At 41.7% G+C, this 13913-nt stretch overlaps 1 protein-coding gene across 1 annotated transcript in view; it reads left to right on the top strand.

The window, feature by feature from the left end:
- PKHD1 (PKHD1 ciliary IPT domain containing fibrocystin/polyductin) overlaps positions 1-13913 on the top strand; it is a 433351-nt gene that overhangs the window by 80597 nt on the left and 338841 nt on the right. Inside the window, exon 34 of the mRNA XM_007451921.1 lies at positions 6128-6278. Within this exon, the coding sequence (XP_007451983.1) occupies positions 6128-6278 (151 nt within the window). The remainder of the gene's footprint in view (positions 1-6127; positions 6279-13913) is intronic.

Genomic DNA, 13913 nt, shown 5'->3' with positions numbered 1-13913 from the left:
GGCCGGGCCACGAACCCGCGTCCCCTGCATTGGCAGGCGGACTCTCAACCACTGCGCCACCAGGGAAGCCCCTTCTTTTTTTCTTGATGAGTCTGCCTAATGGTTTATCAATTTTGTTTATCTTCTCAAAGAACCAGCTTTTAGTTTTATTGATCTTTGCTGTTGTTTTCTTCATTTCTTTTTCATTTATTAATTCTTCATACTTTGATCCAGCGATTTTACTTCCAGGATTTTAAGAAAGCAGTTGGAAATATGTAACATTTATGAAGAACTGTAATCTTCAAAGCTTTAGGTATATTAACAAAAACAGTTGAAATCAAGTAAGCGTTTAGTAATAAAGAATGAATCCAAGTGATAATATACTAAGAACCTTGAAAAACCATGGTGTAGAACATTTAACCAAAGAAGGAAATGCCTACAATATACTGAGGAGTGAAAGGTACAGGTCACAAAATAGTGCCTCCATGAAATCCTGATGGTGTTTATAGTACATGTACATGTGTCACACAACAGGTGATTGGGATAAGACCAGAAGGATGTATTTTAAAATGCTGATAGTGCCTATCCCTAGGGGGCTGGAGGACTGATCATATTTGTTTTCTTCATTGAGTTTTTATGTAATTTTTTCAGTGAACATGTACTAATTTAATAACCAGAAAACACAATATAAATTTTACATGGGGTGCTAGGAATATCATGTGCTAGATAGCTTACCTTGGTTCCTCTTAAGATTGTGCTTGTGAACCCAGAGAACTACTTTCCAGGGTCTTTGCAAAGAACCCATTTCCATTAAATGGTTTAACCCCCTGCCAGCCACTACCACTACGGATTTGTTGTCATTTGGCAAAGACAGACATTTGTATCTGTGGCAAATATATGCCCAGTTTGTCCATCCATCCATCCATCCATCCATCCAGTAGTTATCAAGTGTCTATTATGTTCCATGTACTGTGCCAGGAGCTGGTGACTCAATGGTGAATGAGATGCAAAGTCCCTGGCCTTAAGAGTAGTGGAGGAGGCCAGACAATAAACAAGATGATCACATGTTCTGATAAGGGCTATAAAGTGATAAAAAACAATGGAGGCTGCTTTAAAAAATTTTTTTATTTCATTTTTTATTATTATTATTTTTTAAATTGCAGTATAGTTGATTTACAATATTGTATTAGTTTCAGGGGTACAGCAAAGTGATTCAGTTATACAAATATATTCATATATTTTATATATATATATATATATATATATATATATATATATATATATATATATATATATATATACATACATATGTTCTTTTTCAGATTCTTTTCCCTTTTAGATTATTACAAGATACTGAGTATAGTTCCCTGCACTACACAGTAGGTAGTGATGTCAAATGATATTTGTCTTTCTCTGTCGTGCTTACTTCACTTAGTATGATAATCTCTAGGTCCATCTGTGTTGCTACAAATGGCATTATTTCATTCTTTTTTATGGCTGAGTAATATTCCACTCTGTGTGTGTGTGTGTGTGTGTGTGTGTGTGTGTGTGTGTGTGTGTGTGTGTGTGTGTATCTCACATCTTCTTTATCCATTTATCTGTCAATGGACATTTACATAGCTTCCATATCTTGGCTATTGTAAATAGTGCTGCAATGAACATTGGAGTGCATGTATCTTTTTTTTTTCCCCCAAGGGAAAGATACTCATTTATTTATTTTTATATTTTTTTACATTTTTTTGAATTTTATTTTATTTATTTTTTTATACAGCAGGTTCTTATTAGTTATCTATTTTATACATATTAGTGTATATATGTCAATCCCAATCTCCCAATTCATCCCACCCCCACCCCCACCACCCCTGGAGTGCATGTATCTTTTTGAATTATAGTCTTCTCTAGATACATGCCCAGGTGTGGGATCAGTGGATCAGCTCAGAGGAGGTTTCTCTGAAGAAGTGCCTTTTAAGCTGAGCTAAGGACAAGTGTCATTATGGAGAGTCAGGCAGTGGGGGCAGCAAGTGCAAAGGACCCATCAAGTTTCATGAACTGTCAGAGGTCAGAAGGGCAGGAGTAGGGTTAGAAGGAGGAAAAGTGGCTTGAGAAGAGCTTGGGGAGGTATTAAGGCCTCAAAGGCCATAGTAAGGAGTTTGGATTCTATTCTAAGAACAGACTAAGTATCTTTCTAAAGTCACAGTCAAGCCCCAGCAGTATCAGGACTGGAACCCAAGGCTTCTGACTCACAGTGTACTCAGCATGATGCTATATTGTTGGCATCAGTAACAGAGCCTTGGCTGGGCTGTGCGAGTCCAGGAGATTTGAGACATAGGAAGCAATTTCAGGCTAAGTGAGGGAGACAGAATGATGGCATGTGTTTTTACTGCCTACCATAGAGAGTGCATCCAAGGAGAATATCTGCTTACTTTTGGATCTGATTGGACCGACTGAAAGAGCAATAGATTGGGACTCAGGAAACTTAGGTTCTAGAACTCTCTCTCCCACCATTTGGACCAAATATTCTTACCAAATTCCCTCAAAATAAATATTTGTGTGCATGCGTGTGTGCATGCACATCCATATCATCTATATCTGTGTGTTTCTCTATGTACATATATGTCTATAGTTAAATCTGGCCAACTGTGCTCCTTAATTTGTAGGATGGCTGTGGAAGAAAACATGACATAGTAATATTAAGAAACTTTGAAATTTTGCAAATGTTAGTCCATTTTTGACATCCTGGTGTCTCTGCTCATCTTGATGATGGCTTTTTAATGAAAAAAATTTCTAGTCATATAATCAGGGCCAAAAAATAAAAGAAATATGAGCTAAAGGTTGTGAAAAAGTCTAAGCCAGCAGAAAAGGGTTTTAACTCTTTCAGAGCAAAAAGAACATGATTTGTTTTCACTTTCTTCTTTTATTGGGAAGCAGGGCACACAGGGTGGGAAGCAGCCTGGAAACACAGGACAATGCAAGGCAGAGTCAGGGATGCCGTGGTGCCCAGGCCTACGCCTGACATCACAGAGGTGGGAAGGACCTTCTGTACCATGGTCACTAGTCTTTCCTGGGAAGATCAGTGGCCCCACTGAGACATCTGCTTCTTCTGTCGTGTGCCTACAACTGCAGGGAACAGACTGTCTCCTCCGGGAACGGCCTGGAAAGCCACAGCGACCCTTGTTACAGCATTGACAGATATCAGCAGGGTCTTCTACTGGGGGACCAGCTGTTAGAGGACTTGCTGAAGAAACAGGCTTTGTTTAATTTGTTCAGGACTCGGTCAGCTGGAGTGACCTTCCAATGGCAGGTGATATATATTGTGTTTCTGGAGTCACTAGCAAAATGGAACAATCCACTGTGAGCTGGTGGGCATTGCTACAGGCAGATGAAAAGAGGGCAGGGTGACTTACCTCATTTTACCCTAACCTTTGCTGACGAAGAACCTAGAAGGGGCAGAAGAAGTCTTGTTAGGAGGTGGAAGCCCATGATCAAGAAAGGTTGTAAAGGTCACTCCTTCCCTTGAGTTCAAGTCAGTATCCCAGATCATCATATAGTGAGTATAAAAAACCTGCTCATATGAGTGAAGATCCACAGTTGGAAATGAACATGAGAGGGGAGCACAGAACAGGGAGAGGTGACAGGCAAATATTCTTTCCCTTGCCTAAGAAGCAAAAAAAGGGAATGCTGGAAAGGTAGACAACTAAGTTTACATTATCCCTGACAAAATTCCAGAATGAATTATTAATCAGATGGCTTGTGAGCCTTCAGAAATGGGAGTAGCAATCTGGGAACCGATTCACAAGGAATGAGATGGTGTGGAAAACCAACTTCATTTCCTTTCTGATGGCTTTATAAGAGATTTATGATGGCAATGGTGATGGAGAGCTTCTTAAGCTATTCTAGCAACCCTCCTACCCCCCGCCCCCCAGTAGCAAAAGAAAGGTTCTAGCTGCAAAGCCCAAGGTACCCTGTCATAGAATCAAGTTGCTTTGAAGTCAGGTGTTTTATTTGAAAAGTCCATGTGAATTTTGCATTCTACTTCATCATATTTCCATAGGTATCTAAATATTACATTTTAATTTGAAAGTTAAATTACTTTGCTTTGCTTTTCTGAATCTTTGCATGCAACTGACACTCCAGGAGCAAATGCTGTGTTTATCCTGTGGCTTTGTCTACCCCTGGATGATGGCGCAGCTAAATGGATGTGTAGCTACATTACAGGCTCAGATTCAAAATGTATTTGAGCAATGGGACCACATCAGTGAGACGACCCATAACAACAATGAATGTAAATTCCCACATTGACATTTCAACAATAATACCACCTATGTCACTACCACCTAAAACTATAACAAGAACTGACTTTATCGGACTCTTCCTTGCACCAGATTCTGGACAGGTCCTTTTGTAGGCTTCATTTTGCTCCATCCCCCAAACACCTCTTTAAAAGAGTATCTTTATGATTAGTTACTTCATTTTATAAACGTGGAAAACAAAGCTTAGAGAGTCATGTCTTCAACAATGTCAGATGGATGGTAAATATCTGCTCTGGGATTCGAATCTAGCTGGCTGGCTTTCAAGCCTCACTTTTGCATTATAATGCTTCTCAGAAAATCGGCTGAACACATGCAGCATGGTGAAATCCTCAGGTAATTGTGGCTCTGAGACTGAGTTCACCACCATCTTAATTTAAGCTTAGGGGCTACAAAACGAACACAGTATTAGGTGCCGTGGTGGGGAGGGCTTCGATAAAGGGAGACCACAGCCTCAATGGTCAGCCAAACTGGGCTGCACAATATTAACATATTGCCAATCTACAGTAGGTATAGAAGACAGTGAGTATGGAAGTCATGTCCTGGGTGGATACGGAGCTGGGAATGTTTTAGCATGAAGACGAGGAGATGACGTAGATGTGATAGTTATCCTGCTCATTATTTCTAGCAAAGTGTGGGAGAAACCATTTCGACATTGATTTGAAAAAAGATGTTCTGGTTGGACATGAGTTATAGTTTCTCAAGCGGTGACCTTTTGCCCTCTTCATCACCAGTCCTGGTCTTCCCGTGGGATATGCCAACTTCGTGGTGATGTCCCATCAGCATCTCAAAACTTGGGAGTACTGCTCTAGGAGACGGGACCCCTGGGATTCTCATCTCGGAGTTGCCTTATTTTTGTGTTTGACTTTATGCAAATCACCAATCTCTTTGAGTTACATTTTTTATGCCTCTACCTAATTTACCGGCTGAAATGATATCATATGTATGAAACTGTTAAAAAGTGTAAAACATCATGCATTATTATAACTAATAATCTTGGAGCTAGTTGCAACAATGCCTAAAGCCAGGATTATTCTTGCGTAAGTATCACACCTGTTGGGGGCCATACCCTGCAAACTCCACGCTCTCCTCTCCTCTGGACCACATATTTGTAGACTTTCTGTAATGCTACACTGCAGTTTTTCATTTTAAATCCAGTCTGGTTTCTCTCCTTAAAGCAAGAGGACTTTTAAAGCAAGTGGCTGGTATAACTGGCACATATATCGAATCTCCTTAGTCTGGGCGGTTAAGTAAGTTTAATTAATTTACTAAGTTAATGTTCCACTGCTAGCAACAGAGCCTCATTGCCATCAGCTGGGGAGAGGGAATTGAAAGCCTAAATGAGCTCATTTTTTCACAGTTGGAATTAGGGACCAGTTAGCCAGTTGTGTGGGTTTTCCAATTTCTCCATCTGCCCTGGGGGATTCAGGCAATTCACTCCCCCATCACTGAATGTAAGAACAGGAAGAGGGAAGGGGAAAAGAAAAAAAAAATTTTTCCCAACATTTGCTTCCATTTTTGGAACTGGAAGTATTATCTGTGCATTGCTTCTTTGGTTGGGTTTGGAGAAGCTTTTGCTAATGTTCCTGATAGAGCTGGAAAAGAGAAAGGCCTCAGTGAAAGCTATTTACCATGTGCATTTTCATTGCAGGGTGTGCAGATAAAGGGAAAACAAATAAACAATAAAAGAATGGAAACAAAATTACAGAAATTTGCAAAATTTGACAAATGGTGGCCTGTGGTTGCCACAAGCTAATGGCTTGCAATGATTAATAAGAGTAAAAATAATTGCATTTCATTAAGATTGATGACACCCCATTTAACCTCCCCTCTCGTTTCAGCCCTAAAGTGGAAAGAGATGAAGTTCTCATCTATAATAGCTCCTGTACCATTACCATGGAAACTGAGGCAAAGATGGAGTGTGAGACGCCTAATCAGCCAATTACCGCCAAGATTACTGAGATACAGAAAAGCTGGGGCCAGAACACTCAGGTATAATCAAATCTTTTTTACAGACTGATTCAAACAGCTCAAATTAAATTTGTAATATTGTGTACATTAAAAAAACAATTTAGCCCAAATGGCAGCGATATATAATATTAAATGCTCTCAAACTTTGAGGAGCTGGTCTACTGCACAGCATCTGAATTCATAGTTAACTATGGTTAATCATATATTTTCTCAAAAATAAATGAGTGCTGCCTGGGCTCTTTTAAAACAAATTCTGAACAGATAATCTCAGCATTTTGTCCTGCTTTCCGCGAGCATGTTTGAAAGAAGCTCTCAGTGGTTTATTTCTCCAAGAAATAAATGGCCTACAATTTAACCAGGCCCTTCTGGAAGGTTTCCAAATCACTCAGCCATCCTCAGTTGGTGGGATGGCAGTGTCTTCTGGTCCATCCCGAAAAGTCTGCGGGGTCATCTGGTCCAGCCTCCCTACCTCACCCATCCATTTTTAAATCATCTTAGCCACCCCTCCAAGTGTGTTTTGTAAGAATGTGTCCTTAAAAGTCCCTTGTGGGAGATTCCACAGCCTCCCAGGAAATTTTCGAAAATTGAAATCAGAGACAAAGGGCTGTTTGGAAATGTATCAGATAATCTTTTACAACTCTCCAGGCTTCTCATGGTACACAGATAAAAAATAATACTTATTGAGCACCTACTCCCTTAAGTGTCTTTCTCTTTATGAAAGCGATCCTCAGATCTCCCTCTTTTGTCTCTTTTATTGGAACAAACATTTATTGAGCGCCTATTAAGTGCCACACGCTATCGGAGATCCTCTCATGAATGCTGCTCCGATGAAACCTTTGCAATCCCAAACTGTACCTCCTGGGTTCGCGAGGCCTGTTTTTCTATAACTTTTGGGCTGGTGCTGAAAAAACATGCAGTTACAAATAACGTGATTTTTCTGTCCTTTCTAAGCTGTTCCCTGTCTGCCTTTCCACCCCCGCTCCCCCGGGGTCTCCCTGTCCATTCTATTACCTCCCAGGCTTTTCACACCCCTTTCCCAAACCTTCAGGTTGTTGCACAGGGCTGTTGCTTCTTCCTTCATTGTGTTCCCCCCTGCCAAATTCACCTCTTCCTTTCAGTGTATTGATAGCTTTAATTCTTTATCTGCAGCACTATGGTCCCCTAATCACAGCCTCCTCTTCATGCCCGTGCCCCTTCTCAGTAGTTGGCTGGCAGTGATGTCTCAAAGGTTTACTGTAGTGAGTGAGGCTGCTGAATTAGCATCGAATTGTAGAAAGAGAGCTGTGGGCTGAAGGCCAGCTGTGGGACACTGAGCATTCTTTAAGGCTCTCCGGGCTTCAGTTTCCACCTGGGGAATAATAAGCTGGGTTGTTAGGGTGCACCTCTGAGCAAATGCCGGTGACAGGGAGGGAGAGGCAGGTAGCACAGGGGTTAGGGGCTTTGAGCTGGACTGCTGGGAATGGAATACATCAGTTGCTCCCTGGGGGACTTCAGGCAACTTAGCCCCTCTGTGCATCAGTTTTCTCATCTGTAAAGTGGGGAGAAAAATGGTACCCCAGCCCCCCAAATAGGGTTGGTATGAGGATTCTAGCAAGTGAGCCGCTGTGAACTGCACGTCACACACAGTAAATGTCCAATGTTGGTTGTTCTTGTCCATGCTCATTTGCTAGTCTCAGTGCTAGAAAATGATACAGGATCCTTTCTCCATAGTGCTTGCTGCTTTGACCAGATCATTTCACTTCTTAGATTTCATTGAATTTCCCATCATCTCAAAGACTAATTTTGAGTTTTTTGAGGGCCTTAAATGTCTGTCATCTTTAAATGTTTATACAGCATGTATTTATTGAGTTCCAATCATGTTCAGGGTCCTCTACTATGAAAGAGAAAGAAAAAATGTGGAAAGAGACCCCTCATTAGGGGACAGTAGGGAAGACAGGTCGTGTATGAAGGTAGGTGAGGTTCAAAGAAGGACATGAAGAGTCAGTTCATCACAGTTGGATGTAATGTTGGACACCATTCGACCAGTGACTCAGCAAGGGGTGAGTTAACTGAGGTCCATAAAGAGAGGTGACCTGGTAAATCACACAGTTGTAATTTGGCACATAACCCATGCAGCCATAAGTCACTGTGGAGGAAATAAGCCAATTAATCTTTAGGAACCAGAGGGGCATGTATCTAAACCTATTAGGCTAATGTCAGTGCCTAGGAAACTCCAGTCCTGGGATGTATGGTTGTCCCATAGATGTTGGGAAGTCTGGGGACCTTAGGTACACAATTGCCTTTTCTGGGCCTGGGAAGAACCAACACTGCCAGATGCTTTATCAGGACTAGAGTTCTGGTCTCTAGGTCCAAGTACTATGTGAGAACCTTGGAACACTAGTTCCATGGAATGTTAATAAGTATTCTGAGATAAAAGGGTTCCAAACTCAAATACATTTATGAAAGTTGGATTAAATATATATATATATTTATATATAAAACATATATATATATGTTTATTGAGAGCATTCAGTATGTGAATATATAATGTAAAATTCTAGGAGAGGGCTGTAGTGTGGAGTATTACCTGAACTTGTTTTTCCACAGAGCCCTTTATTCCCAGAATTTCTTTGGGGCTGTTATCTGTCCTGCTGCCCTCACTTTGGGAACTGTTGCCCATGCCATGCTCTTCCCCCTACCCTAGAGTGGAGGGTCAGAGTGGGGAAGGTTACCTTCAGATGGGGCAGTCAACTGAAGGTAAGTAGGTAGCATTTGTATTATGCCAGGAAGGATGGGCAGGGTTCAGGCAGGCGGGGATGCAGAGGAAAGGTATTTTCAGTGGCGAAACGAGGATGCACAAGGCACTGAGGCAAGAACCCACAGGAATAGTGTGAAGAGAATGGTGTATATGAAGGGGACTAGTGAGTCGTAGGTTTGTAAAGATGGGCTAGGATGAGACTGTGATGGCAGGTTCAGCGTTTTGTCCTTTAATTCATCAGGTGACAAGTAGTCCTTAAGGAGTTACTGCAAGATCCCAGGCGTGCTTTAGTCACATTGGTCTGGTAGCTGGGTGTGGGACGCCCTGGGAAACCGAGGGGAGATGGGTGAGAGGTAGTTGAAAGAGGGAAGTGGCAGAGGGAGTAGAGGGGAGGGGGCACATGCAATAGTCAGCACTCGATAACTTGTGTTCAGAGAGATTGAAAATTCAATGTGGGAGGTGGGAAAATTATCGGTCAATTTTCCCAATGGTCTTTTCAGATGTTTGAAGTATATCTATATATCTATATCTATATGTCCATGCTCTTGATTCCAGAATTGTAATCTCCAGCCCAGAACTCTTTCCTGAACTTTTGATTCCCAAACTTCATTGCCTCCTGGCATCTTCACTTGGATACCGAAATGGCATCTCAAGTCTAACAGGTTCTGAGTTGAACTCCTGGTCTCCACTGCTGCTCTCCCCTAGCGCCTCTTCCCCCCACCATAGTCCTGAACTGAGTTGATGGCAGCTTTTCAGTTGCTCAGGCCGTGGAGGCATCCTTGATCTTCCGAATCCCATGTCAGACCCATCAGGAAATTCTGTTGTCTGTACCTTTCATCCGACTGCTTTGTAGCAAGTCTATGGCTGTCACCTCCGCCATCATCTACTGATGATTATAGAGCTGGTCTCCCTGCCTCTCCCTCTGCCTCCCCTTTCAGTCTATTCTAATGGAGCCCCAGTGACCCTTTCCAAATATGTCAGGTAATTACACTCCTCTCAAAACCCTTCCGTGGCTCCCAAATTCTCTCTCAATAAAAGCAAGTCCTTACACTTATCTAAAGGGCCATTCTCTGCACCAACTTCCCACCTCCAACTCCTCTTTGGCTTCACCTCTTGTTTCTGTCACCTGTACCTGGTCTGTCCAGGCCCAGCGGCTCCCTGCTGTTCCTGGAACACGCCAGGCTCACTTCCACACTGAAACTTTTGCATCTGCTCTTCCTCCTGCTTAAAATACTGTCTCCTCCTTAAAATGCTGTCTTCTGCTTAAAATACTGTCTCTTTTTCTTTTTTGAATTGAAGTAGAGTTGATTTACAATATTGTGTTAGTTTCAGGTGTGCAGCAAAGTGATTTGGTTATATACACGCACACACACATATATATGTATATATATATTCTTTTTCAGATTCTTTTCCATTATTTGTTATTACAAGATAGTATAGTTCCCCGTAAATCCTTGTTATTTATCTATTTTATATATAGTAGTTTGTATCTGTGAATCTCAAGCTCCTAATTTATCCCTCTCCCTCCCCCCTTCCCCTTTGGTCACCATAAGTTTGTTTTCTGTGTCTGTGAGTCTGCTTCTGTTTTGTAAACAAGTTCATTTGTGTTATTTTGTAGATTCCACATAAAAGTGGTATTTGTCGATGGACATTTAGGTTGCTTCCATGTCTTGGCTATTGTGAATAGTGCTGCTGTGAACATTGAGGTGCATGTGTCTTTTCAAATTCGAGTTTCATCTTTTCCAGACACATGCCTAGGAGTGGGGTCACTGGATCATATGGCAACTCTACTATTTTTAGTTTTTAAGGAACCTCCATACTGTTCTCCATAGTGGCTGCACCAATTTACATTCCCACCAGCAGTGTAGAAGTGTTCCTCCATTCTCCACACCCTCTTCAGCATCCATTATTTGTAGACTTTTTGATGACGGCCATTCTGACTGGTGTGAGGTGATACCTCATTGCAGTTTTGATTTGCGTTTCTCTAATAATTAGCAATGTTTTCAAGTACAGCCCTCTGTTTTAACTTTTTGCTGAAATGTTACTTCCTCAATGAAGCCTACTTTTACCACAAAGTTACAACCCAGTGCTGCTCACTCCATATATCATACCTACAGTTTTCCTTAGTCTGCTTCATTTTTCCATAGTCCTTATCACCTGCTAATATATTATGTAAGATACTTATTTATTTATTTATTATTTATTTTTTGCCGTACGCGGGCCTCTCACTGCTGTGGCCTCTCCCGTTGCGGAGCACAGGCTCCGGACGCACAGTTCCCCGCGGCTGTGGCTCACGGGCCCAGCCGCTCTGCGGCATGTGGGATCTTCCCAGACCGGGGCACGAACCCCTGTCCCCTGCATCGGCAGGCAGACTCCCAACCACTGCACCACCAGGGAAGCCCAAGATACTAATTTATTATGTTTATTGTTTTGCATCTGACTTTTCTTGCTAGAACATGATCTCCAGGAAGGCAGAAATGCTTACCTGCTTTGTTTGATGGTGTATCCCAACTGCCTAGAACAGAGCCTGAATCAGTTGTACAAATGAACAATATAGAAATACAAATAAAGGCTGTTAAAAGAAGCCTTCTCACATGTTGCTTCTCCAATTCCATCCCCTGAAGATTCTATCTGAAAGGAGACACACACACACACACACACTCACACACACTGGTGTACATACACTCATTTGCACACAAAGATGTTATTGCATCATTAATATTGTTCTTCAACTTGTATTTCTAAAAGACCTATTGACACTCTAGGGTATCAACTCCTTGAAAGGAAGAATTTTGTTTTGTCACTGCTGTTTCCCAAAGCTTAGGACTATGACTAATACACAGCAGATCCTGTTAAAAATTATTGAATGGACGAATGGATTTATGAATGAGTGAATGCATCATGGTCATCTTTCCATTTTAGCACAGATACATTTGTCTCTTCTTCAGAAGACATTGATTATACCTACTGTGTATCGCCGTGGTACATGAAACAAGAGAAAAGATATTAGAAAAAGCAAAAATCTAAGAGTGCTAGAAAACACAATAAGGTGCCATAAGACAACCGGAGGTTTTGAGGGATCTCTGAAGGATAAAGAGTGGATTGGGTTGGATGGATAGAGAAATCACAGCAGAATAAACAAAATGCAAAGCCAGTTTAGAGAAAATGGAGAGAAAGAGTCAGCTATACTTTTCAGTGGAGCTCCAGGAGAAATTCCAAACTTGAGAGTCATATAGGGCAGGTATCAGGGTAACTGAAGAAAGGATTGCTTGGGAGAACTACTAGGGCCATTTCCCTTCCTTTTCCCTCTCCCTTTCTTTTTCTCTGTCCCTGTGTACTCAGAGTGGTGGCTCTGTGGCTCTCAAGACAAGGTCTTAAGAGCAGCTCACAAAGCAAAAAGGGGATTATTTGCTTGGGGACAGGAGATGGGTATGGTCCTTTGTGAGTATTAGGGTCTTTGTTAAACTTGGCCAAACCCAAGGCAACTCTGAAACTCCAGGACAGACTCAGGGAAAGAAGGAAGAAAAGGGCAGGGAAAACAGCAATCTCCTCATTTCTGCCTCAAAGGAATCCCTTTACTTTCCCTCCACTCATCCAGATGTTTCACCTAGCAGTTTCGGTTGTGATAACTTGAAGAGGTTTCTCTGAACATCTGATCTGCCATATCAGTGGAAAAAGAAGTTGGAAACAGTGCTATTAAAGTTATCTGGGAGATGATTTTAAACCTAGAATCCTATACCCCATCAAATACTATCTGGAACAGGAACAAAATAAAGACATGTACGCTATACAAAATTCAGAACGTTTATTACCCCTGTGCACTCTCTGAAAAATCACATGCTCTGGCAAACCATAAAATGAATCCAAGGATGAAGATGATATGAGAAACAAGAAACAGTAATGAACAAAGAACCTGAAAATAGCAAAACCGGAGTAAAAATGGGTGAAAATATGGCTGTGAAGCTTAACATAGTTAACAATGAACTCTTAACCAAACTGAGGCAGGAACCTCCTGTTTCAAGTAGATATAATAAAAGGAGGACAAGAAACAGAGGCATAAACCTCCCTTTTTGATAAAATGAGATTTTTGTAGCACATGCACAGCATTATGTGAAGATGGAAAGTATATGGGAGAATGCGGAGGACTTCATGGGGAGGAGGAAAGCGAAAATTAAGTTCCTGCAAAGGGACCTTTAGATAAAAAGCAAGACAGTTTTCTCTACTGGGCCCTAGAAGAGCTTTGGATTTAGAGAAATTTAGGTACCAGGAAACGGTCATGAGGCAGGAAGGGGTTGCTTGAAACCCTCGATAAAGAGTGTCTGGAGCCCAGGACCTTGCTACTGGTGGACCCAAGCAGATGTCTCTTTCCTACTCCTTCCTCCAGGAAGCAGGGGCATAATTTATGGACAGAGTGATTAATTAGGTGCCTGATATCAAGCACAGGGGAGGAGGGGATGGAGAATATCGAAGATGATTGGAAGATCTGGTTACTCTTTGAAGAGAGGTCAACCTTCCCTGACCTCGCATGAAGTTCTGTCCTTTGCCCCCAGCTCCAGCATCCTGGCAATTCATGTTCTATTCTTTCCAGAAAGGAGACTAAAAGATACTTTTCTGGAGCAATTAAACCCAAGTAAAGACCCACAGATTTGGACATTTGGAAGCCTCATGGCATCCTGCTTATACAGATCATCCACTTAAATTTTTACTGCGTTGCTCTTAAATGTGAATGGACAGACTTCTGGTTTTGGCCACGAGAGAGTGATGATTTTAGACTTACCCTCCTGCTGTACACAACTGTGAAACTAGTTGGAATATATTTCAGGCTTTGGATAATAGATGGCACAAGGCTGTGATCCTTGAGAGAAGGGAAACACACAAGGAGAGCAGCTTTCTGTCTGAGAACAGTATTCCAGGGAAAG

This window comes from Lipotes vexillifer, unplaced genomic scaffold (genome assembly GCF_000442215.2).
Source record: "Lipotes vexillifer unplaced genomic scaffold, Lipotes_vexillifer_v1.1 scaffold147, whole genome shotgun sequence".
NCBI classification, from domain to species: Eukaryota; Metazoa; Chordata; class Mammalia; order Artiodactyla; family Lipotidae; genus Lipotes; species Lipotes vexillifer.
Note: the sequence above shows the minus strand (reverse complement) of the source record. Positions and strands in the feature narration are given on the sequence as shown.